Source organism: Cygnus olor, chromosome 11 (assembly GCF_009769625.2).
Source record: "Cygnus olor isolate bCygOlo1 chromosome 11, bCygOlo1.pri.v2, whole genome shotgun sequence".
NCBI lineage: Eukaryota > Metazoa > Chordata > Aves > Anseriformes > Anatidae > Cygnus > Cygnus olor.
Window position 1 is genome coordinate 12479917 of NC_049179.1, and position 24797 is coordinate 12504713.

The window sequence follows — 24797 nt, forward strand, 5'->3', positions numbered from 1 at the left end:
CTGCTTTGCTGGATATGAGATTTGATTCCCAACAGATACGATTTTTCACATGATGAAGCTGTAGTTATCCTGGCAATAATTAGCACCCTCATGGATGGTCTGATACAGAAATGCAAAGCCTGACTTTTTGCTTTCAGAAAATGCTATTACTATGGTAAGCTCTTTGGGGCAGGGACTGTCTCACATTATGAATGCTTCATACAACTGAATCTTGAATTGGTTGAGGCCTGAAGGCACAAATCTAATTCCAAGAATAGTATGATTGAATGGACGTGGAGACTAAGCAACTTTCTCAGTCCTAGACATGACGTCAGAGCAGGATCGAGGTGGAAGTGGGAGAACTTGTACTGTGCAGGCTATCTGCTGTTCGAATGGAAACAGGACTTCATTCTCTACGTTTATCAATGGGTCACTGTTAATGCTTACCCTCAGTCCTCTTAAAGTTTAAGATCTGTCTGAGTACAGGAATTGCTCTTAAAACCTTGAAATAGTCTACTTCCTCCTTTAAAATACCGACAAGAGAAAAGTTTTACTTCCTTTGATTCTGCAGTGAACGTTGTGGTGGCTGTTGGTTGTTAGTAGAGAGGGTACATGCAGTAACAAGTGCCAGGTGGTAAGGTCATTCCAAGCTTAGGATTAAGGCTTGAGAAGACATTAGGAGAGTCAGATCTGTTCACAGGAAATGAAGATTTTTTTCTATACTTGTTTTGACTAAAAGAATAAAATCCAATCTTATATAACTGTTTGTTTCTTGATCAGGACATGTAGGAGAAATGAAGACAGACCTGGCAGGCAACCTTATAAACATTAATCTTAAGAGTCAAATGCCAAGATGTTAACTGGATCCAGAAAAGTGATAAATATCTTTCTGCTTTTAAATTGAAGCATGGTTATTTGTTTTAGCCAAGTTCTTACCATTCACTCACTGCAAAGCAGCATTAGTAATGAGGAACTGAGATGGCCCGGAAACTCCCACTGTGCCCCCTCCAATCTTCTGTATCACTGCACCTCGAGGTCTTATTCTTTGAAGATCATTACTAATATCCTCACAGGCTGGAAGTTGCAATAATGTTTCTGATACTTATTATTTAACCTCCTCTTTCTAAAGCTGCTATTTCTTTCCCTTCCTCTTCCTTTGCACCCATCTTCATGTATGGTAGGAGGAAATCACGAAACCCACCTAACGCTTTTTTTATCCTGCACAGATGGGAAAGTTCATGCTTGACTCCATAAGCTGACCTGGTTGGTTCAGACACCTGGTCTGACAGCTATGCTGCCACCATCCAGTGGGCAAGGCAACTTTCAGACTGAAACTGGTCAGAGCCAACTGCTCGCTCATCCCTTCTGTTCCACCAGCACAGCTGTACTGGGACAAACCAGAGGTCTGCCTGGGCCAGCATCTTGTTTCTGATGGAGGCCAACCGTTTATATGTATATATAAACATATACATATAAGACAATAAGTTAAGTATGAACTGATTTTCCTCTGCTGAGTTTTCTGAGCCCCGTCATTGTCTTAAAATATGCTCTGTTCTTACAGTCTTCTAGCTCTTGTGTTTCCTTTGTATCTTCTGAACAGAAGGAAATGTTCTAATCTCCTCCAATAAGAGAGGATGTGCGACCAGAACAAATGTTTTAGACATAGATGAGTGTTTTGAGCAATTTGTGTTGTTGCTCTTCAGTAATTCCTGTTGAGCAGCTGGGGGAGCGGCTAGCACTGGTAGTCACACACCTGTAACAGAGATATCACTAGCCAGCAAGAGTAGCTGTATGAAAATAATTTGAGCATGAAGGGATAGATGTTTGCTGCTGAGAAGTGTCTCCATTACACCATATGTGTAAGCTTGTACCTGGAATTGGAAAAATAACTGTGTGTGTGTGTCTGTCACAGGAAGCTGTCTCTGCACAGTTTGGCCAGGCCCTGTGCCCTGCTCACTTACACATCCAGTTTACCCAGAACAGTGCTGTACAGTGCCCCTCGTTGCTGTCACAGTGCAGACATTTGCTGTGTTATGTACAATTGGCCATCTTGCAAAATACATTAGCACCTGAGGGTAAGTGAATCCCCCAAACCTCCCTTTCAGCCAGGTTCTGCTTTGAAACTCATGCTTTTTAGCACTTCTGAAAAATACCTGGCTACACCTTTCTCTTGGCTCCCCTTCCTTCTCCGGAGTAGATCACAATACTTCAACAGAGCTAAATAGCTGTAATTGGGCATAACATTGTGTCTAATGCTGTTTGCTAACGTGCTTGGATGTGACCTCTTCTAGTCAGGATAAGGCCACAGTGAGAATGAAGTTAATATTGAAATAGAATCGTACGAATTTAGAGAAGACACCACTCTAGGTCATTTTGTCCTACGCTTTCATCCAGGCAGGACTGAATGTAACTGATTTCTGTTCTTGAAAGGCTGCTTGACATTTCTGTCTTCTGCAGCGGTTAGACTCCGGTTTGTACTCGCCTGCTGATGCAACAGCTTTTGCTCAGTTTGAAAGCAACGGAAAGAATAGCGAGGAGTCCTTGATATGCATCTAAGCAATAACTTCCTCTTGCAAGCAAACCTTGCTGGCACAGGTCAGTACATCAGCGCTCTGAACTGAGTCTTGTAGATGAGTAGTGTTTAAAATTCATACAGCTTTTACTATGCCCTGGGCCAGCCAATTTTCAATTACACCGATGCCTGCGCCTTCCTTTGATGTGCAGTGGTTAACCCTTTTGATGCACTCTCACCTGTGCCAGTGATGGTATGTGCCTGCCAGGAACAGATCAGTGTACACCAACATGCTTCCCAAGGCACAGAGCCGGCCTTACACTCAGCTGTTTCCTTTTTGTTGCAGTTACTGTTTTAAATGTCATTAGTGAGGGCTGAAAATATTCTTTTTCTGAGGGGGTTTGGTGGGATTTGTCACGGTCTAGGGCACGACAAGGTGTTTTTTCTTCTATTCTTCTGCCATATGTGAGTGGTACTTGGGCGTTTCCCCTTCCCCCCTGAGAACCATCCAGCTGTGGGGAGCTATCAACTTCTTGCTGGGCACTGGCAGCAGCTGTTGGGCTGTGGGCATATTTATCATCATCGGATGCCCCTGTCACCCTTCCTGTCCTGTGGCTTGCACTACATTTTATTTTTCCTTATTAAAAAGAGCCGTTCCATATTCTTCTAGGATCTGGTGTTGCCACTGTTTGACAGTGTAAATAGTTAGAAGGGTCTGCAGAAAAGGCTGTCAGATGGGTTAAGCTAATGATCCCTTAGTTATGATCCCTAGCAATCTTGACTTTATTTGGCAGGAAAAGTAATTTAAGGAGTGAACTGCTTATTAAAATGACCTCTACTGCATGTGTCTGTGCTCAGTAATTGATACAGATTAGCCAGGAGTTAGTGTAGCTTTTGATAATGGATTAATCTTGGAAAGCTGAAGGCTTTTTTTTTTTCCTTGGGAGCAGCGCAGAATAAGAGTCTACGGTTGTTGCAGGCTTCTGTGTCTGTCCTGTGCAACATCCCCTTACTCCAGCTCCTTAAAGGATCAGTGCATTCAAAATCTCTGAAAGAGATATTGCACTGTGCAATGGTACATTTCAGCAGAAAATGCCTTCAGAGCAGGGACATGAAAACAACAGTTATAAGTACAAAACAGCTGTGAGATTTAGAACTAACGGGTGGTTAATTGCATTTTATTCTATATTGCACATGGAAGAATGCCAGGGCAAGCATGCACACATTGTACAAGGAGCTTGCAGCAGCAGTTGTGTAAATTAAGGGAACAGCCTTAAGTTATTTCACTAATTCAGTTTCGGAGTGTTGATATTCTTGGGAATGCATGCATGTACCAGCAGAGGGCATGCAGACTTCATTCAACAGGGACATGTGCTAATTAATAAATCTCAGATGTAGGTAGGTGTCTACCTGCATCCATGTTTGCAGACAAAGCGCTCATTCAGCCGTGCAGGAGCTGCCCACTCCAGCAGACTTGTATTATCCGAAGCAGGCAGGAAGCGAGGGGGTATGAAGCACATGTTTGGAATTACATAATCCGTCATCAAACTGTGATCATGTTTCATGATCATGCTTAGTCAGACTGTGGCAGTGATTAGGGTTGACTAAACAGTTACCGTACCTCATTTTTTCCATTGTGTGGCATCTGCTAGCTCTGTTGATCATTAAGGTCTCAATCTAGGCAAGTGACTTGTATTGTGGATCAGACCCACAATGAACCGGAGGAAATCAGGGGGAGAGTCAGCAGTTTTTATAATATATTAACAGAGGGTTATTGGGAAATGTGAACTTAAAATGCAGATAGCCTTTCTTTTAGAAACAAAATCAAAGATAAACAGTACAGCAGAATCTTCTGTTTTATCCTGCCCGATGCACTCGCAGTACATTCATAATCTTCATAAAGGAGAAAATGAATTGGTGAAATAGGCTGTTTTATGATAATATCCCATATGTTATCAGATTCATGCAGGCAGAATCACGTTAATGAAGAGAAATTGCAGTTTATGTAGGGCTTGCAGGCCTTGCTCAGGCAGATTAACAGTGGCTAGGGTAAGAGGCAGCACACTGCCTTGGCAGGCTGCCTGAGAGCTAATCAATGCAGATGGAGTCAAAGGGACTGCCAGTCTGATTCCCAACAGTTTCATCTCGGAACAGGAATGACTGCATCCATCAGTGCTCCTTGATAAGACATCCTTTAAGCTCGTGGTAAGAATGAACCCATTCGGGGAGGCAGAGGCTGAGCGATACTAAAAGCGATGACTCCACATGCGGTGCAGGGTAGAGGTGGGTGTTTAATTTTAGCTGCTGACCTGATTTTCGTGCTGAATGACAAGTATCTATAGGAATCCTCAAGGGCAAATCAGTTGCTATGTTAGTGAAGCTTTTGGAGAAATGCATTTAATTTTATACAAGTGGTGTCTTTAAGGAAGCAATTATGATTTCTGACTGCTTCAGGTTGATTTCGGCTAGTGTTAAGCTGAAATTCTTCCATGTTCCGTGTTGATGAAGCTGCAGTCTAACTCTGTTGTGTACTTAACATGGCACACGCCAATGTTTTGAAATGCCCTCTTTGTCTGATGTGGCGTTCAATTTTTTCACCACCTGAGAAGTAAATGCAGTGCAGAACCAAAATGATTAAAGTCCTTTTTCCATTTGCATGCACATCCTGAAATGAAGTGTAGAAAATGAAGCAACTGCAGAGCCTCATCACTGAGGGAAGTCCTTTGCAGAGGGTTCTCCTTTGTGGCTTTGTACTTGAGGAAAGTGCACTTGTGGTGACCCAGTAGAGGGCTTTCGTTTTTCAAGAGGAAGGCTAGACAAGGTCTCTCAGTCCACAGATTGAGTTCGAGAAAAAAAATGAGAGTTGAGCCCACACACGGGGCAGATGCTTCACTTTTCACTGGTGATGAATCCTGGCCACTATGAACATTAGTCATGGGATTATTTCCCTTGGTGTTGTGTGCTTCTAATCAAAAAGGAAGGCTGCTTTCAGCCAGGAGCTAAGCATCAAATTGTCCGCTATTATTCAATGTTTAAGTATGAAGCAGTGGGGCTTTTACTGCTGCTAATTTTGTGGCAGCATACTCAGTTGTTCTGTCCATATCCAATTCTGCCACTGTTGTTGGCTTATAGAGGTAGGGTTTGGATCCAGGTTTGGTTCATGCCCAATTTTCCATAGTTGTATTGATTGATCTAAAAATTTGTTTGAAGATCACTTTGCATTATCCCCCCTCTGCTTTTGACTTTGGTGAAAAATGGCTGGGCCCAAATGCCAGGTGTTGTGGATGGCATTTGTTCTTCTTGTGGCTAGCTGCTGACTGGAACCTCATCTGCACGTTTGTATTGGCTTTTTATTTGCTGTTGTCTCTGAATCTGTGCAGTGATTACTTTGTTGACAAATGGTTTTTTCCCTTGAATAAGATACAGTGACAAGACGTTCTGAATGTCCCAGAAGGGCTCTGGCGTTTGTCCTCAGGACAATGAAAAACACCCTGGCATTTTCTGCCTTCTGTGAATCTGCCTTTCATTTGTGTATTGTATGGATTCTTCTCAGGATACGGAAAGAAAAATGTTAAAATGTGGTCATTCCAGGAAAAGTGACGGCTCAGAAAAGCCTTTTACTCAGCATACCTGCAGTTTTGGGGGTATTGCAATTCACCCTTACTTGCTTCAGTAAGTGTTTTTTTTTACCACAGTTTGAAGCTGACACAGCAAAAAGAGAAGGATAGATTTGATTCCACTTGCTTTGTTTTGACTGAGTTCCCATCCCTTGCACCCATGCAAATGGTTTGAGGCTCTGAGGTTGCATGAACAATGCAGACAGTACATTAGAAAGACAATGGGGTTTTCACACGGGTATAGTGGGAGCTGTGGGATGTTTCTTCAACTGGTGATGTGTGGGGAGAAAAGTGCTTAATCTGACTTCGGTTTGAGCTTGAGGCTGCAGGGCTGGCACCTAAGGGAGAGGAATATCCCTCTCCCTATTGTTGGTGTGCTAACTAGTCTGGAAATGGAATCATGATTGAAATGCAGAGAAATGCGGCATCCTGGGATGCTAGGATTGGTCCATCTTCAGAAGGGGAAAGAAGTTCAACATTTTTGTACTTTATATAATCTCTTAATCACAGCTCTCATGAAACAAAAGCCTTCCAAAAGCATCCTTTCTTTAACAGTTACGGTCCAAAAAAAAAAAAAAAAAAAAAAAAAAAAAAACAGAAAAAGCCTCATCTAAGTAATGGACTTGCTGAACCCACCCTGCTGCTGCAGCTGGCTACTAGGGACAAACCCACCCTTTTCCCCAGCGACAGTGATGTGCAGAAATCCACCCTCTACCTTTTTTTTTTTTTTTTTTCCCCTGCATCAAATTCTTCATTTTTGCAGCATGTGAGTCAACTTGTAAAAATGACTCACAAGCTCATTCCAGCCTTCTGAATTGGGAGCCCAATTAAAATACTACTTGTAATGCACATATTGAAGAGAGCGAAAAGTGTCTGCTCCTGTGTGTCAGGCATTAGCATAGCATATCTGAAGATCTGTCTTGAGCTAGTCTGGTACTTGCCAGCGGAAACCTTGTGTTTAATTAATATATGAGTAACAGGAAAAATATATATTTTGAAAATCTACTACATAAAAAAATATATAATGGAACTATAAATTTGATTAATTATAAATACATCAAAGTTGTTTTTTTTAATTTATTTATTTAAAATGACATTGTTGAATAGAATGTTTTATTTATAAAGCACTGAAGAGGTTGTTGTTCTGCAGGGGTGCAGTGCCTGGCAATCAGCTTCTACTGCTGCTGGTCTGATTGTTGAATAGCCGATGTCTTCAGTTTAACTTGGTGCCATGTTGGGCAGGTGCTCCCTGTAGAACTGCAGGGCTGATTCTTAACAATACCAATCTTTAGCCTTCCATAACCTGTCAGGGCTAGCCAATCTTTCTGATGTTATCACCCATGCACCAAGGTCATCTCTGGAAGGCGATGTCATGGAAGAAAAGGCAACAGCTGTACTGCAGCACCAGGACAGAGTTTGGGTGCACCGCGGGTCCCTGAGTGACTCAGTAGTGTCAGCCTCAGCTTTCCTGACACATTTCTTTTCACAGGTGAGGACTCAGACAGTTGTGCTGCAGGTCATGTTAACATAGTCCCAGCATCAGACTTGTATTTTGACTGGTGGTAAGTCCTATGTAGTCCAAAACTACTACTCATCCCCACCAGCATTTCATCAGCAATCAGATTTTTGCCAGCAGGCAAAAGACTCCAGAGAGAGCATGCAGGGTGAAAAACATTTCATCCAGGCTTGACAGAGATGATGTCCATGGTATTCGCATGTGGCCCTTTAACTATCGTTACTTCCTGGCATATATATCATAGCCCTTTTAGCTCCAAGATATTTCTATGGCATCACAGTGAACCTTAGGGCAAGGAGGTGAGAGTTGCAGCAAAAGGCAAGGCATCTGCCTAGGTGAAACACTCAAGGAAAAGGTGTTCATGTGTGACTGCTGTCTGGTGTTAGCTCCTCTGTCCAGCCATGGCCCTCTATTTCAGAGACTTTGTGTGGCTGACACAGAAGAGAGGCCATACCTAGGACCAGCACTTAACCAATTTCTCCTCCCTCGTCCCACACCACCATTGTAATTTATGCCTGGTTTACTGAATGGTGAGTATAAATTGCAAGGTCTGAAACCTGGTGGTACCATGTTACCAGCCTCCTCTTGTTGAGCAACAAAACCAGCCTCATGTTAAAGGGATTCACTGGCAAAAGCAACACCATTAAATGAGAAATATTTAAATAAACAGCTATTATTGCTTCAGTTCCTGTTGAAAGGAAGAAAATAAAAGCTGGTCACACGTTGTGGAACTACATGCACAGAAATACGTTTGTCTTCAAATGCAAGCCTAATAAATGTAGGTATGAAGCCTGGTCTTTGTCCTAGCAAAGCTCATACAATCCAAATGTGCACATGTTGTTACCATTTATCAGTATGTAAATAACATATATGAATAATTGCCAGTAGGTGGTAGTGTGTGTTTTTCAGATAACTGTGTAAGCTAGAACTGCAAGTGTTTCATGTTTCAGGTGATTTAGAAAGATCCTGTCATCTATAATGTATGATCTTAAAACATCATTGCTTTGAATTCAGTCCCTGATCTCATTGATTTAATAGTTCTGTTTCACAAACACCAGCGTATCTCAGAGAGGTGTATTTTGATTTTTTTTCAAGTTTATGGACAGACCTGACTGGAAACATTTGAAAAGTGCCAATTAGTATAAGCCCTGAGAATTCAAATATGTGCATTCATTGGAATGACTGCATTGCTCCCTAGTGTTTCATTTTAGGAGGTGAGCTTTTGATAAATAAATACATTATTTTAATGATTTAGGAGTTTAGAATTTCTCTTCACAGAAGCTGTTCCGATAATTCCTGAAAGAACTCACTGGAAGAGGAGCAGCACAGTTTTACTGGGCATCCACTTCTTTGCTGTGCTTCATTGTGCTTTGCAAAGACAGCAAAAAAGCAAGCAGCTGGGAGAGACCGGGGGGGGGGGGGGGTGGGGGGTTGGTGGCTCCTTGCTGACAGTAATCTGTACCGAATTAATGGTGTTTCCCCAGCTCATCACGCAGGAAGAGATGCCCGTCCTCCTGCGAAAGCAGTTACTGAGGCTCCTACGAGCATGTTCCAGGCTGGGCGTTCATCCTTCCTCAGGTAACGACCAAAGCACTCCTCAGCCAGCTGGCCTCTTGCTGCCTTCGCTGTGTTTTTTGGGAAGGGACTGGGTTTTTGTTTGGCGGAAGAAGGGGATGCCAGTGGTAAGGACTCTTTCTGTGGTGTTGCCTGCCAGGAAGCGAGGCAGAGGTCGGGAAAGGCTCTATAAATATTTCTGCAGTAACTCAAAGGCGGTTAGCGTTTTGGTTCATTTGTTTTTCCTGGGGTGTGAGAGACCGCTCTCCTCTGTGCAGGTGTCTGATTCACGTGGGGCTTCCTTTTTCTTTCTTTTCCTACTTATTTCCTGCCTCTGTAATTGTTGCTTGCACTTGCAGCACTTTTACTCAGCCCGGCACTCCCACTGAATGCTATCAGGCTATTTGTGCAAATGTTTTTCGTCATGAATATGGTCTGCAGAGTCAGACCTTTTGCTTCTTCCTTCTGCTTGTAACCTGTCCCTCCCAAGTTTCCTTTCTCATTGTTTTTCCTTTCACTTATGTCTGCCTGCTGTTGGAGCGAGCTTGCAGAGAAGGAAGTGGGGGAGGGCTGCTTCTGCAGGGCTTTCGGTGTGAATAGCTGTGCAATTTATAATTTCTTGATTAGGTTCTTGTTGGCATGTGCTCAGTCTGAGGGAGAACCACCCACTGCCAGGTGAAGTTAATGGGCTTGTGGCACCGGGGCCCACAAGCTACAATGGCAGGAATGGCAGTGAAAGTAAGGGAGGAGTACTGGGGCCTACCCAAAAGCAGAATTAGCGTTGCCCAGAAGGGCTGTGCTTTCTGTCAGAAAGCAATACTTGTGTCTCCCGTTAAAGAAATAAAATGTAATGTGATATAAATAGGTGCTGGGGGTGATCCTGTGAGCTTGTGGCCTGCGTCCCCCCATGCAGCCCCATCTAACCGCTCTGGGACAGAGGTGAGGCGTAGTTAACCTTCCCTGTTTGCCTTCCTGTACTATCTATCTATTGTTCTTAACCTCTTCCCTTGGGACCTAAATTGACTGTGCTGTGGATGGAATCTGATTTTGCCAAGAAATTACTCTTATTGACTGGAAATGGTATCAAGTTAGACATCCAAAGCCGGAGTCCATTCAGAGAACACTGACCTTAGTATTTCTGTTCAGCTTTCTGTGTTTCAAATGGTGACTGTTAGAGGTAAACTCCAGTAAGAGATATCGGTGCTACACTGATATGTGTCCTCACCAATATATAAATGTGCCTGTCAGTATACTGATAACAGAAAATAGATTAGTGAGAGTTGGTTTCATGCTAGGAGACTGAGTTTCTTGAGAAATGTAGACTACCGGAGGGAGGAATCTCAGGGATGGAAGCTGGTGGTAGCACGTGGAAGGAAAGAAACCGTGAACTCAGTAGGAGAGAAGGGTTATAGAAATGAGAACAGAGATATTAACTAAGCAAATGAAATCAGTGATGCTGGAGGCTTTCATGCTTTGTTTGTATAGAAACAAATAGTCCATCCTGGAGCAACCGTACCTCTGCTGGGTGGTGTTCTTAGTGCACTGGTAACATCGTGCTGGGTGGTGCTAGGTCTCAACACTCCTCTGAGCTGTCTATTCAGAATTGAGGAGAAGAGTGGGAGGTAGCTTTATCTAAGCGCACACAATATATAATCTGTGAATGAATACAAAGTGTGAGCTAGATAGGACGTTATTCCTGTAACAGGACCAACTCATCATCATTACAGAACTCTAAATAAATAAATAAATTCCTTCTCAAACTAGATATAAAATGGGGTTGCGCTCATAAATGTGCTTCATTTCATGCACACTCCCTTTGCTCCCTATAATTTTCTTAAATATGGCTGAACTTTGTCCTTGTCTACATAATCTCAGAGTGGGGGTAACACTAATGCTTTTCATCAGAACCCCAAAGTGCTCTTCTGGACTCTGTTCACCCTCTTGAGATCAATCTCATTAGCTTTCACCAAACACCTTCGCTTCCTGTTGGAGACAGTGCAAGTTAAAAGTACAACTGAGGGTTTGGGTTCGTTATCCAAAGTATAGTTTTGATTGAGAGTTACTAAAAGGCAGTAAAAGTGGAAGCATAATACGCCTTTTTCAGAGTCCCTTCTCAGTGATTGTCATTTGAGGAACGAGGATGTTGAATTTGCCACGTTGCACAAAGTTATGGCAGCTGTTCCATATCGCTAGATTGGAAATTAAAATGGAGATCTATTCAAATTGTCTGACACTTCCAGCAAGCTTGAAAGCAATGCTTTAAAATATAACAGAACTCTAATTTGGGTCCTAAAAGATACTCAGTAACACTGAAAGCAAACTTCTTACTTTTTCCAAATGGTCTTGAACTGCTTTTTTGTGTCTTTTCCTCTGCCTTGCTAAATTCTGCTTTCCACAACAGCCATGTGATCCAGCTGAAGTCAACAGGATTCCTGAGGATGTCAAAGACCAAAACCTATACTAGAACATTTCAGTAGGTCTAGTCTGTTATGACAATAAATATTTTCAGGAATGCTTTTAAGCTATGCTAACCTTTAAAAAAAGAATGTTTCACATTTCTTTTTCTTTCTTCATAAATGTGTGGTGCCTGAATCTTCTTAATAGTTTCTTCATCTAAAGATAAGACTGGATTTATCTGTATCTGTAGACAGTAATGCAATCTCTTAGTTTAGGAATTTGTAGAGGTCAGACTTTGCCTGTCAACACACAGTCAAACCTAACTTTTGATCCTAGTGTGGCTGCTTTAGTAACATTAACTTTAACTAACTTTATGAAGGCTAGAAAAACTCATCTAGGAAATGAAGTTCTTTGAAACACGCACAATGCCAGACCTGTGCTTTGGAACTCAAAGCAGAGTTTAGGCAGCTTGAGCTGTTGTCACCAGAAAATATTATTTGAATCTATGGATGTTTTTATCTAGTAGTAGTTATTCCAAAGAAAGAATGCACTGTTGACAACTCTTAGCATTTGCTTTGTTGTCCTGTATATGCCAGTTCATCACTCATACTGAGCATTAATCACTGTGGTAAATGTAGCATTGTGATCTGTTCAGGAAATACTTGTCAAGGCTTTATAAAGACACTCCATAAAAAATCAGACAAAAGTAGTCTATTTTTTTCCTTGTGGGTGAAATTCACCTGCCCAGAGCTCAAATAAATACATGACAGACTCCTGCTAGCACAACTCCAGTCCTACTGCTATCTGTTCGGTTTTGCTTCCCACACATCCTGTAATGACAAAGATAATCTCTTCTAAAATGCCATTTGCTTTTCAGGGTGGCACTGGAAACTATTAAGGACTCAATGGGCACTGGAAAGAGCAATGTGTTATTGATTAATCTGCCCTCTGAATGAACTCTGGTAGAGAGCAGTATTTCCAAAATTCTAGATGAGAGAATTTGTGTACAAATAATGGCAGGATGAGTGCTCTCTGGGATGATATGACTACATAAATAAGCAGTTCTTCAGTGCAGCATGTGGTTTTCTAATTTCCAGTAAAATGGAATGAATCACACATGACAACACCATTGCCACTAACCAGTGTGGCATGGCATCTGAGAAAGATAGCACTGGAAGGGTGTGAACTGGAGAGCAGATGATGGGGCTTGAAACATCTTGTTTGCTTTGGCAGCATAACCAAAATCTTGATGCTTTCCCACAATCTGCTCCAAGGATGTAGGTTTTGCTGTGCTGTATCAGATTATTACTCTGGGAATTTGTGTGTCCTGCCTTTGCCAATGGACAGCTCTTGATGCTTCAGATAAAGATAAATGCCCAGACTACCCACAGGGGAATTCCAAAGTTAGATGATGTTTCTTCATGTAGGGTTTACATTACTGCAGAATTACCAGGGGAGGTTTTCTCTCTCTCCCCTACCAAATCATAAAGGATACATCTACGCAGTCAGGCAAACAAAGGTCCAAGGCTGCTCTCAAGTCCAGGCTCACATACCATGCATATTAACTATATGTAAGTACATGCTCTGGTATGGGCCTTAGGCCGAGTTCACTCCTGAGGGGAAGTCTTAGCCATAGCCATGTCGTAGCCCAGTCCCAAGCTTTTCCACCACAAAGGTGGGGCCTGGGTGCCCCAAAGGTGGGGACTGGGGTGCACGGCAGCCCCTAGGGAGCAGCTCCAGCTGCCTCCCCTTTCCCTGAGCACTGCCTGAGTGAAGAGAGCCCCGGGCAGGCCAAGAACCAGCGCTGCGGCCTGTGGGCCATGGCTTCACTGGCTGGAGCTCTCTCTTTGTTTTGTAGAGGTGGCAGCAGTTCTCAGGAGATCTGCTAAAGGCGAGCAGACAGCAGTCCCTTTAACATCCCTGCCAGAGCTGCAGTGCCAGTGCAGCTTCACACGAGCAGAACTCCCCGTTCACTGCTCCTGCTGAGCCCCAAATCTGTGAGTTTCAAAAGATGGGGGGCCAAATTAGAGGGATTAAAAACAACCCCGTCCTCTTTATTTCTGCTCTTGTGCCTCCTGAGCTGTGTATCAAATCTTCTGATGCCAGAACACAGGAAAAACTGAAATTTGTCCTGAAGCCTACCCTCAGCAAAACTGGATGCATCTGTTCAAAAGAGCTGAAAATGACCTGGCATGCACTCTTAGACCCTGCAGCTGGGCGTTAAGGTTGTTGACTTGGTGGTCATGAATGACTTGGGCTTTGTTGGATTTATTATATGAGAATGGCACCAGACACTTTTTCCTTTGAGGGTTTCTCAGAATGAATACTTGTTAAAGGCGGGGTGGGAGAGGGACACGAGTAATTCTTTTTCTCCTTCTCAGACATTCCCAAACACAGCACTTGTGAGTGCTATATTTAGGCAGAGTTAATGACGATCTAGATGTCCAGCAGACATTTATTTGCATTTGCTTATGTTGTTCCCCCCCCCATCGACATGGTCCATACTAAGGGCTCAGTAAGAGCAGTAGCGTAAGCTGCAGTTTAAAATGCCCTGTAGATGGAGATTTGCTGTGACAGAAATGCCTGTCGTCCTGGCAGTCTCTCACAGCTGCTGGAGGCAGAAGAATATGTGAAACAATAACTCTGCCAGCAGATGTGGTTCTGTAGGGACAGTAGTGTCTGTGGTACGAAAATTCCCTCCCAAAATACAGATCTGTGGGGACAGTAAGCGTCTGTGTCAGGGACAACTTTGCAGCATCTGCTGGGACAGTAAAGTCTGTGATACATAAACACATCTCTGCATCTGCTGGGTCAGTCAGAGAGAGATGTATTGTATATGTCTGGTTTAGATGTGCAAATCCCCTTCACTTTCCTTTAATCTGGGGAATTTGTTTGATTCTTCTTCCCACAGAGCAAATAAGAACCATCTGATGCAAAAGAGCTAGAGGTATTTGTGAGTCTTTTCCATGTAGGAGAGGCATTGCCACATTTCAGCTGCCAAGAAATACTGCTACATTCTCTCCTACCATAGTATTAATCATTAATGGCTTTGTTCTCAATGAACAGCCTGAGTATCTTCAATGATGCTCTTGTGAGTGCTAATGCTTTGTGGCTGCAGTGAGACCATCAAATGAGAAATCTGTTTGTTTAGAGCAGCGATGCGCCACAAACACAGCATTCTGACTTGGACAATATTTCAAACATTTCTAAGTACAGGTGTATGCAGATAAAAAAATTATTTTGGGCTCATCTCTAGTTTAGGCACCAAACGCGGGTTAGGAAGGATTGCACTAGAGACAGTCAATTTTCCAGCAGAAGCAACTCCATTCAGATGTCAGGGTATCTTGCTGCAACAAAGGCTGATGTTGACATTTTTCTTGGATAGAGACAGATGCAAGAGCTTCTGCCTCAAGGTTATCCATTATACAGTATATTAACTAGATGTTTTAACATTGTGCTTCCTGCAGAGACAGAAATGAATGATGATTAATACTTATCAATTAAAATCTAATCTTTTCCCATGTGTATTTATACGCTGAACTTCAACCTACAAGGCAATTCTGTGACAAGAATTAGATACTCTTTTATTGGAGAGCACTGGAATTATGGTCAGGGATATAATACTCATTCGTTTATTATGAATATTGCATTTGTGCCTAGAGTTTGCCTAGGCATTTTATATAAATAGTCTCTTACAAAGGAGTTCATGAACAATTAGCATTAAAGGACAATTGTTTTATCTTTCTTATAACAGCACTAAGATTGGAGAGGTAGAGGAAGCAAAGGTTATACATGTTTTATGACCATAATTATAATTAACTATTTCAGAGATTAAAGTAAATTAAAATGTAATTATAATGTACTATTTCAGAGACTAAAACTGATGAATAAAACTCAGTTGTGACCTATCTCACAAATCTGTGGCTTATCCAGCTTAGTCTAAACATAAAATCTTTTTTTTTTTATTATTATTAAATCTAGCTGCTGTTTAATAGACAGTACCCACAAGCGAGATAGGTGCTTTATAGACTTTAGACGCCAGCGCTGCGTCGCAGGCTGAACACTGGCCCAAGGGCCCTGGTAACAAAGAGCTCCAATCCCGCAGCCGCGTGTGCAGGAGAACTCCGCTGGGAGGCCTGCATGCGGAGCAGCCGGGAAGGCTGGCCTCTGACTATGCGATGGGAGAGCAAAGGAAAGGCAGAACGAGTTTTCAGATTTGAACTCTGGTCGGCTCGACTGTTGAACGCCATTTAGCTCAGATATACAGTGCGATAACCTTTGTTCTTAAGTGAGAGGCAGAATGGAGCACTGAATGAAAGACGCCACTTAGACTCCAGGTGGAGGGTTTTAAAGTGAACAAGTGATCCGGCTGGTTACTTCTGATTTATTATAAAGGCATCTTTATGCATTTTGAATTGCCTTCCATCAGTCATGTCAAACAAAACTGCATTCTTATAAGGCAGTTCATCCCCTACAAACATGCACGCTCTAATCACTGATGTCAAACTAACAGCAAACGTGTATGAAGAAAATAAAGCCTATGATGACTACTGCAAAAATCTTTTTCATTTTAATGTACTAGAAACAAGCATTTTAGTAAAGTCATTAGCAGCTGACATAAGTTTATATTACAGTATCAATATTTTTTGGAGCCTGATTGTGACTGTTAAAGGTCTGAGATTCATTCTGGACTGGGGCAAAATTGCTTTTCACAAGGTGTCCCAGAAGATCTGTGTTTTCAAAAACATATTTTGCAAATGAATTTTGTAACAGGGAGAGGTGTAGAATTACAGGTATGGAAGTACACATGGGGAAGCATCAGCATCACCTCCCTGTTTGTATTTCTTGACGTGACAGTCCATATCACAAGGGAAAAAGGCACTTCTGCATCTTCGTTACCCCTGAGCCTGCTTCCATCTCAGAGAGGCATCACAAAGCCTCTCACTAACCTATCTCCATTTTATTTCTTGTAGTCTATTAACACACCTATGCTGTTTTGAGAGAGCTCTCCCCACCCTTCATCAAAAATCACCCAAAATGCTTGGAATGAGTGGCATGAAAATAATAAACATTTTCAGCTGCCTTTCAGATTCTGGATGAATTGTTTGTAAACATCTTGTCTCGAACCATCAAGAGGCGGAGCTAACATCACTGATAGATGATAAATTCCGACACGGCGCTCTGAGATTTCACGGCCACTGAATGTAGGTTAATATGGGATTCAACAGGAAATCTGGCTTTTGTGTTGTGATATATTATGAAGGAACTTGTCATTTGTCTGCAGATTGCTAATTGCTGCTTACTGCATGTGCAAGAGGTTAATTTGGGTATGTTATGACAGTAATCATATGCACTATCTTAAAATATATATACTCATAATCTGATTGATAATCTGTCCGGTGGGATTTGGGACGTTATTTTGTAAGATTATGGCAAAGAAGAACTTTACAGTAAATGCTGTCACAGTAGGCAGTAGTGTCCTTGAGTGCAGGCACGTGGGATAGAGTGGAATCGCGAGTCTGGTATGAAATACCTTTTTCCTTGCCCCTTAATTTAGTCATTCCCTGAGATGTGTGATTTATTATTTGTGATGATACATTGAAAACAGAGGTCCTATCTATTCTAAATGAAAATGATATCCTATTCTTATTATTGTTAATGCTTTGTATTCGGAGTAGCATTTAAAGGCCTCGGATTAATTTGTGACCTCTTCATGCTCAGAGCTGTATGTACACACACAGTAAGCTCACTGCCCCAAAGACCTTACACTTTAATTAAATAAAGGTTGGAGGAAGGAAGTTTTATTACCTCTGCCACAAATGGGAAATGATAAGAGAGAGAAACTAAAAGGACTGAGAATTACAGTCCTCCTGCAATAAGTCTTGTATTTGCCTGTAATATATCCTCCCTTCCTGCTTTTGTTAAGCTGCTGTAAATTGGTAGATGGTTGGTCTCTTCCCCAGAGATGGAGCTTACTATAATTCTGCATAATTTTCAAGGTTGTATGGGATGAAAGGAGTTACAGATAGATAACCCTTTAATTTACATCTGATCAAGTTATTCTGAAGAAATACTTCTGTGGAATAAGTACATGCATATGCATGTCGCATGCATTACTTGTTGCCATGTGAGCATGCTATTGCATAGATTCTGTATTCCCAGTGGTGTGTGCAGTTGGTGTGTACATGTTTTAAGGTATGTCACTATAACTTTTCAATGGTGGTTGTTATCTCCTGTAGTTTGCTCTTAAAAGTATTCAAAAATATTTAAAAGAAAAAAAAAAAAAGCAACAGCCCTCAAGATGCTGGACTATTCCACAGGATTCATAGGAGACTTAAAACACCAGTGCACACTTAGTCTCCCAGAAATGCATCATCTTCTCCCCTTCTGGGAATCTTATTCTATAGAAAGGGCTGAAATTAATTTTAAACATTTTTAATTAGAGCTTCCAGCTTAACATCAAAAAATAAAGCTAGATCAGTACAGATCTTGCTTGGAGAATAAAATTTTCCCTGTAGAGGAACATGAGCCTGAAGATAACTTGTTTTCCTTTTACTTGTAGTCAGTACATGGATGTTCAGCACAGTGATCTTGGGCAGAAACTCTGGTAGTTTTAGATATGATGGGAAGTGGGGGAGAAAAAACAAAGCAAAACAAAAAAAAAAAACCCCCCACACAAGGAACATGTAAAATCCAAGCACACCCAACCCCTATCTTTGTATCACAGCCAACCACTCTTTTTGTATTTTAGTATTTCTGCCAGTCACTGCTGTATGTCAACAACAGTAATCTTCTATAATGATGTGTCTGCCTCACAGGTACGGTCCCCTCATTTCTGTCTTGTCCTGCCCCTATCTGGGAAATGTGAACAGTTATTTTCTTGCAGATTTTGGATCCCCTGAATTAAAAGGACGCCAGAGAAGCAGACTTCTTTTTGAAATGTATTTAATAAAGAACATTATTACTGTCAAAGGTTGTGTCCATCTGCCTTTTTTTTTTTTTTTTAAATGCTCAAAACAGTAAAAGGCCTTCAGGATCCTTGACCACTTATAAATAATCTCTCTTTTTTCCCCCTAGAAACTGTCACTGCTGGAACTAAAGTGTAAATTTGTAAATTATGCCATCTTTTAAATATGAAACTACAGAATTTCCACAGTTGAGGGGACAGCCTTAGCACGTAGGAAAGCACATCGCTGGTGTATATGCCCGTGCTAGCAAACAAGCCACAGGAGCTTTGCTATAAAACATGCAAACATCCTGAGGAAGTGGCAGTCATTTGCCATAAACACGGCGTGTAAACAATTACCTGTAACTTGTTACACTCGTTTGTACAGGCAGCTGGCTAAACACGTCCCTGTGTGCTTGTAAAAGGCTGTCCCCACCGAACGCGAGACTGTCAGGCAATTAGGTGGTGGCTGCCTTCTCTGAAGACTTCTGCACATGACAAGTTGGCACGGTCTATGTAAAGGGGGGGACACTTGGGCCACATGATCTTGGAAGTCTTTTCCACCCTTAGTGATTCTAGGATTCTATCACAGAATGACAGAATTTTAAGTAGGGGTGCTCATGGATATGTGGGGGAAAGATGGAGAAATACAATGTGGTGGTGACACTTTGGTGACAACAGCGAGGACTCTCTCAGCGAGTGGCAGGGTGGATTTGGGGACGGGACACTTGCAGAAAAGGCCAATTACTGGGTGTGGGGGCACAGAAGGCGACGGTGTGGGTGTGCAGGGGCCGAAATGAAGCGGGCAGCAGGCGGCAAGCCCCTCACGCAGGCTGAGGGGGGGCGGGCCGCGGGTCCGAGGCCCCGGGCCGCGCTGAGGGCGGCGCAGTGCGCATGGCGCGGGGGAGGGGCGCGCAGGCGCCCGGCGGCGAGGGCGGGCGGGGACGGGGACGATGGTGGCGGTGCCCCGGGGCCGCTCTGCCGGCCGGGGGCTGGCGGCCGCCGCCCGGTGGCACGGGGCAGCCCGCTGCCCGCTCCGGGACGGGAACGCGAAGCGCGGAGCCCCCGGCACACCCCCCTCGGGTGGAAAAAATTAAAAAAAAAAAATACAAAAAAAAAAATAAAAACAGAAAATATATTTTTTGAAAAAAATAAAAATAATAATAGGAAAAAAAAAAAAAAGAAACAACGAAAAACCCCGGCCGGGCTCAGCGCGGGGCCCGGGGGCGCGCACGCTCGGGGAGGGGCGGGGAGGGGAAGGGGGGGGCGCGGCGGCCCGGCATTGTTCGGCGCGCGGCAACAAAGAGCGGCGCGCGGCCGCGGGGCGGGGCCGGGGGCGGGGCCGGCCAATGGGAGCGCGCAGCGGTGGCGGCGCGCCCCAGCCCTCCCCTCCCTGCCTCCCCCCTCCCCTCCCTGCCTCCCCCCTCCCCTACCCGGCTGCCTCCCAGCCTCCAGCCTCCCTCCTGCCTCCCTCCTCCCTCCCCGCCTGCCTCCGCCCGCCTCTCCAGAGCCGTCTGGCTGCAGCGGTGCCTCAGACAGAGGAGGGGAGAGGAGGAAAAAACGCTGAGTGAGTGGAGTGGAGCCTGGGAGGGGCTCCTTAAAGAAACGCTGCCATCGCTTGGCATTGTGGCCGGCGAGGAACTCAAGGGGGGGAAGCCATCGGAGCTCCTCTCGCTCTCCGCTGCCCACCCCCACCCCACCCCCCCACCCCCGGCCGAGGGGGGGAAAAGAAAAAAAAAAAAAGGAAAAAAAAAAAAGAAAAAGCCTCGAGGGGGGAGTCGTGTGGGGGGGGGGGGTCCTGAAACCATCTTATAAACCGGATTGCACTGAGAGGAGGAAAAACAAAACAAAACAAAAAACCCCACCGCCGCCACCACTACCACCACCAACAAAAAAACAACAAAACAACAACAACAAAAAAAGGAAAGATACAAAATATACAAGCAAAAGGCAACAGCTCCCCGGTCTCCAGCAGTCGCCCACCTCCCTTCCTTCTCTGCTGCTGGCCATCTGCCTCGGGTTTTCCTTTGTGTCTGATCTCTTACTACTGAGCCGGGTGCAGGAGGAGGGTGCAGCGCACGCAGGGACCATGCCCAGCTCGCTCTTTGCAGACATGGAGAGGAACGGGAGCGGCGGCGGCGGCGGCGGCGGCGGCGGCGGCGGGGGAGAGACGCTGGATGACCAAAGAGCCCTGCAGATCGCCCTGGATCAGCTCTCCCTGCTGGGGCTGGACAACGACGAGACGGGCTCCATTTACGACAGCGAGCCTCGGAAAAAGAGCGTGAACATGACCGAGTGCGTGCCGGTGCCCAGCTCGGAGCACGTCGCCGAGATAGTGGGCAGACAAGGTGGGTACCGCGGGGCGCGGCGCCGGCTCCCCCAGACAAAGAAAGTGCGGCCGTGGGGCTGCCGGGCAGCGCCGGGCAGCGCTTCCCAGAGGCGCTGTGAGCTGCCGGCACACGGACAAAGCAGGAGAATGATTATTTTTTAAAAAATCTCGCTGTTCCTCTGGATGCAAAAGTTAGATTTGCAAGAGGAAAAGGGGGGAAATCGCGAGCCTCGGAGCTCTTTTTTTTTTTCCTTCCCCCCGAAGTTGGAAATCGTGGGGTGTTTTTAAGGACGAGGAATGGAGTGGGGAAGTGGAACAATGGGATCGGGATAAAGCATCCGCATAGGGGAATGTGGCTCATTCAGTGCAGCCGCTGCTCCTCACCTTCCTCAGAACCGATTTTATTTCATTTTTTTTTCCGAAAGGAAAGTGCTTAGCAGGAATGCGGACTGGCGCGTGCGGTGATTTGTTGGGGCAGCTCGCATTTTATTTTTATTTTATTTCATTTTTCCGGCGTGCAGTTTTCCTGCACGCTGCTTTTCCTCCGTTGTTGCCGTTCCTCTGAGCTGCACGTTGGTAGTTTTGGGGCAGTTGCATGGCAGATGCGGTGCTGGCCACTTGCAATGCCTTTGGGCGTGTGCCAGGGCTGGGGTTGGCATCCCTCAGTGCCCTGACTGGGACTCCTGGACGAGCTGCCAGCCATCACCTGGGGTAGGGGGCAATGTGTTTCGGGTGGGTGTGTATTTTTCCCCCCCCTCCCCAGCTGCACCCAACTAATGGGTTGTAACCGGTTCTCTCCCCCCCTTCCTTCCCCTCCCCTTTGCCTGCCATCTCCCGCATCTTGTTCCCAGGTTGTAAAATCAAAGCTCTGCGGGCAAAGACCAACACCTACATCAAGACCCCGGTTCGCGGGGAGGAGCCGCTCTTTGTTGTGACGGGCAGAAAGGAAGATGTGGCCATGGCCCGCAGGGAGATCATCTCGGCGGCCGAGCACTTCTCCATGATCCGAGCCTCGCGGAACAAGAACACGGCCCTGAATGGCACAGTTCCCGGCCCCCCGAACTTGCCCGGCCAAACCACCATCCAGGTGCGGGTGCCTTATCGCGTGGTGGGCTTGGTCGTGGGGCCCAAGGGGGCCACAATCAAACGCATCCAGCAGCAGACGCACACCTACATTGTGACCCCCAGCCGGGACAAGGAGCCAGTCTTTGAGGTGACGGGCATGCCCGAGAACGTGGACCGGGCTCGGGAGGAGATTGAGGCGCACATTGCCATGCGCACCGGCGGCATCATCGAGCTGACGGACGAGAACGACTTCCACGCCAACGGCACGGACGTGGGCTTCGAGCTGAATGGCACGGGCAGCCTCTGGAGCAAGCCCACACCGCCCAGCATCACGCCCACGCCGGGCCGCAAGCCCTTCTGCAACTACCGCAACGACAGCTCCAGCTCGCTGGGCAGCGCCTCCACCGACTCCTACTTCGGCGGCGGCACGGCGGGGGGCAGCGGCGCCCGCTTGGCCGACTACAGCCCCCCGAGCCCCGCGCTGAGCTTCACCCACAATGGCAACAACAACAACAACAGCAGCGGCGGCAGCGCCAACGGCTACGTGTACGGCGGGGGCGGCGGGGACGTGCTCTCCTCCCCAGACTGCTGCTCTGAGCTGCCCTTCGACTCGCCGCCCGGCTTTGACCTGGCCCCCGCCCCACCGCCGGGGGCCACCCTCATCTGGCCGCAGTTCGAGCGTGGCCCTGCGGCCGCGCCGCCCTCACCGGCGCCCTCGCCCGCAGCCGCCACCGCCTTCCCGGGCGCAACGCCCGCCAATGCCAACCTGGCGCTGCTGGTGAGTGGCCCGAGGCGGGGCGGCGGCGCTGCTCCGCCCCCGGCACGGCTCTCCCCGCCCCTGCATGGCCCGGTGGCGGCGGCTGCGGTGGCCGGGCCCGAGCACCCACTGGCACGGAGGGTGCGCAGTGACCCGGGTGGGCGGCTGCTGGCCGCCTCGTACCCGTTGTATGCCAATGGGCTGGGCTCCCACCTGCCGGGGCTGCCCTCCGACTCGTCGGCCTCCTCCTCGTCGTCATCCAGCTCGTCGTCCAGCTCGTCGTGCTCGTCGTCTGGCGTGCGGCGGAAGGGCAGCCGCGACTGCTCGGTGTGTTTCGAGAGCGAGGTGATCGCGGCGCTGGTGCCCTGTGGCCACAACCTCTTCTGCATGGAGTGTGCCAACCGCATCTGCGAGAAGACGGAGCCGCAGTGCCCCGTGTGTCACAGCGCTGTCACCCAGGCCATCCGCATCTTCTCCTGAGCGTGACTGGGCCAAGGGGTGCTGGGGATGCTGGTGGTGTGGGGGTGCTGGTGGTGTGGGGGTGCTGGTGGTTGGGGTGCTGGTGGTGGGGGTGCTGGTGGCGACCGCGCGTGCATGCTATAAATAATAACGGGCGACTCCATTCTAGTGCTAGGCTAGTTTTTACACTGTACTTTAATACGAAGCTTCCAACCCCCCCCCTTTTTTTAAAAAATATAAGAAAAAACAGAAACAAAAACAAAAAAAATTGAAAGTAGGAGATGCTTATGATGATGACAATGGTGTGTGGACTGTTAGTAAAATGTGCTGGTAGTTCCTAGGATGCTTATTACGAAATAATTAAATCTATGGGTGGATACTTTTCTGAATGTTCTTGAAAGGGCAAGAAGTTCCTGTGAAAACCATGATACTGCAGCTTTATCAAAGTTAAAAAAAAAAAAAAAGAAAAAAAAACAAACTGTAACATATCTCTTATATATATTAAAACGTTTAAAGGTTTTAAAGATAAATTGCATTAATACAGATTGAAGTATTTTATTCTTTTTTGACTTGAAAAATTATATTTCATATTGCAAAGATGTTTACAAGTATTTTAATTTAAGTTCAGTGAACTTTTTGTAGCTGGGTTAAATCTTTTTTATTTTAGTATGGCCTTATGGCAAAGAACACTGTATTATTTTAATATCACACAATTGTGAACGGAATTACAAACCATAAAATGTGTAATGCTTTGAACAGTATTCTGTTGGGATGGAGATTTTATAGGTTCAGAAAAAAATCTTTTAAATCTGCTTCACCCAGCATATTTTCTATTCAGTGATATAAAGCATATTTTATTCTATATTATTACAAAAATGGAAATGTATAAACATATGTCAAAAGGAACTGTTGAAGCTTTCTAACATTTGTATAAATAGAATTCAGTGGAAATTACAAAAATTCTGTTGCACCACTATAGTTTTAGTATTTCTATTTTAATACATTTGTTTACCACTTGTTTATGTATATGTAGGTGACGTTACTTGAGCTTAAATGTACTTTACTGAGCAAAGTTTAAAAACAAAGTATATTTTATTTTATGATAAAGGGCCTTTAACCTCATGGTCAAATACTAATATTATATTTGCTGAGACAAGATTTGAAATTGTATCAAGAGTTTTATTTTTCTGACATTTAAAGTTCTACATAATAAAAGTAAAACTTAAGTAATGGTGCTACTTCATGTTTTTTTAAGTATTTCTATATAAATAAAATAAAATATTACAGAAAAAAAATGCCGTGTGGTGATTTGATTTGATTTGATGTGCTGAGAGTTTCTTTTGGAATTTTTGTTCCCCGCTTGTAACACTCAGGCATGTTCAGAGTTTGAACTGTGTCATGTTCATGTTGCTGGAACCCTTCAGCTCGTGAAGGCTCCCAGGATAATTCTTCCAGCGATAATACCATAAAAGATGGTTTTAAGGAATTTAAATATTATATTTTTTTATATATGTGGCATACCTCTGGAGTAATTCCATATGTAAAATTACTCTTCCTTAAGAATTTTTATTCATGAAAAATAGTCTGCTTCATATGCATTGGTACTTTTAGCAAATAGAGTATATGTAAGAAAAAAAAAAAGCCTGCAGCTTTCTTAGATTTGTGA

The 24797-nt window shown here is 44.8% G+C and overlaps 1 protein-coding gene and 1 long non-coding RNA gene across 2 annotated transcripts; both read left to right on the plus strand.

Annotated features, from left to right (window-relative positions):
• The first annotated feature begins 1828 nt into the window (after positions 1-1828).
• On the plus strand, positions 1829-18519 carry LOC121075871. The gene is made up of 4 exons (XR_005823203.1): positions 1829-2054; positions 2437-2574; positions 9109-9202; positions 16549-18519. It is a non-coding gene; the product is annotated as an uncharacterized LOC121075871 (long non-coding RNA).
• Positions 18520-20021: 1502 nt separating this feature from the next.
• Positions 20022-24353, plus strand: MEX3B (mex-3 RNA binding family member B). The gene is made up of 2 exons (XM_040569588.1): positions 20022-20869; positions 21702-24353. Exons 1-2 carry the CDS (start codon positions 20611-20613, stop codon positions 23150-23152), a joined length of 1710 nt encoding a protein of 569 aa, XP_040425522.1. The 5' UTR covers positions 20022-20610; the 3' UTR covers positions 23153-24353.
• The last annotated feature ends 444 nt before the right edge of the window (positions 24354-24797 follow it).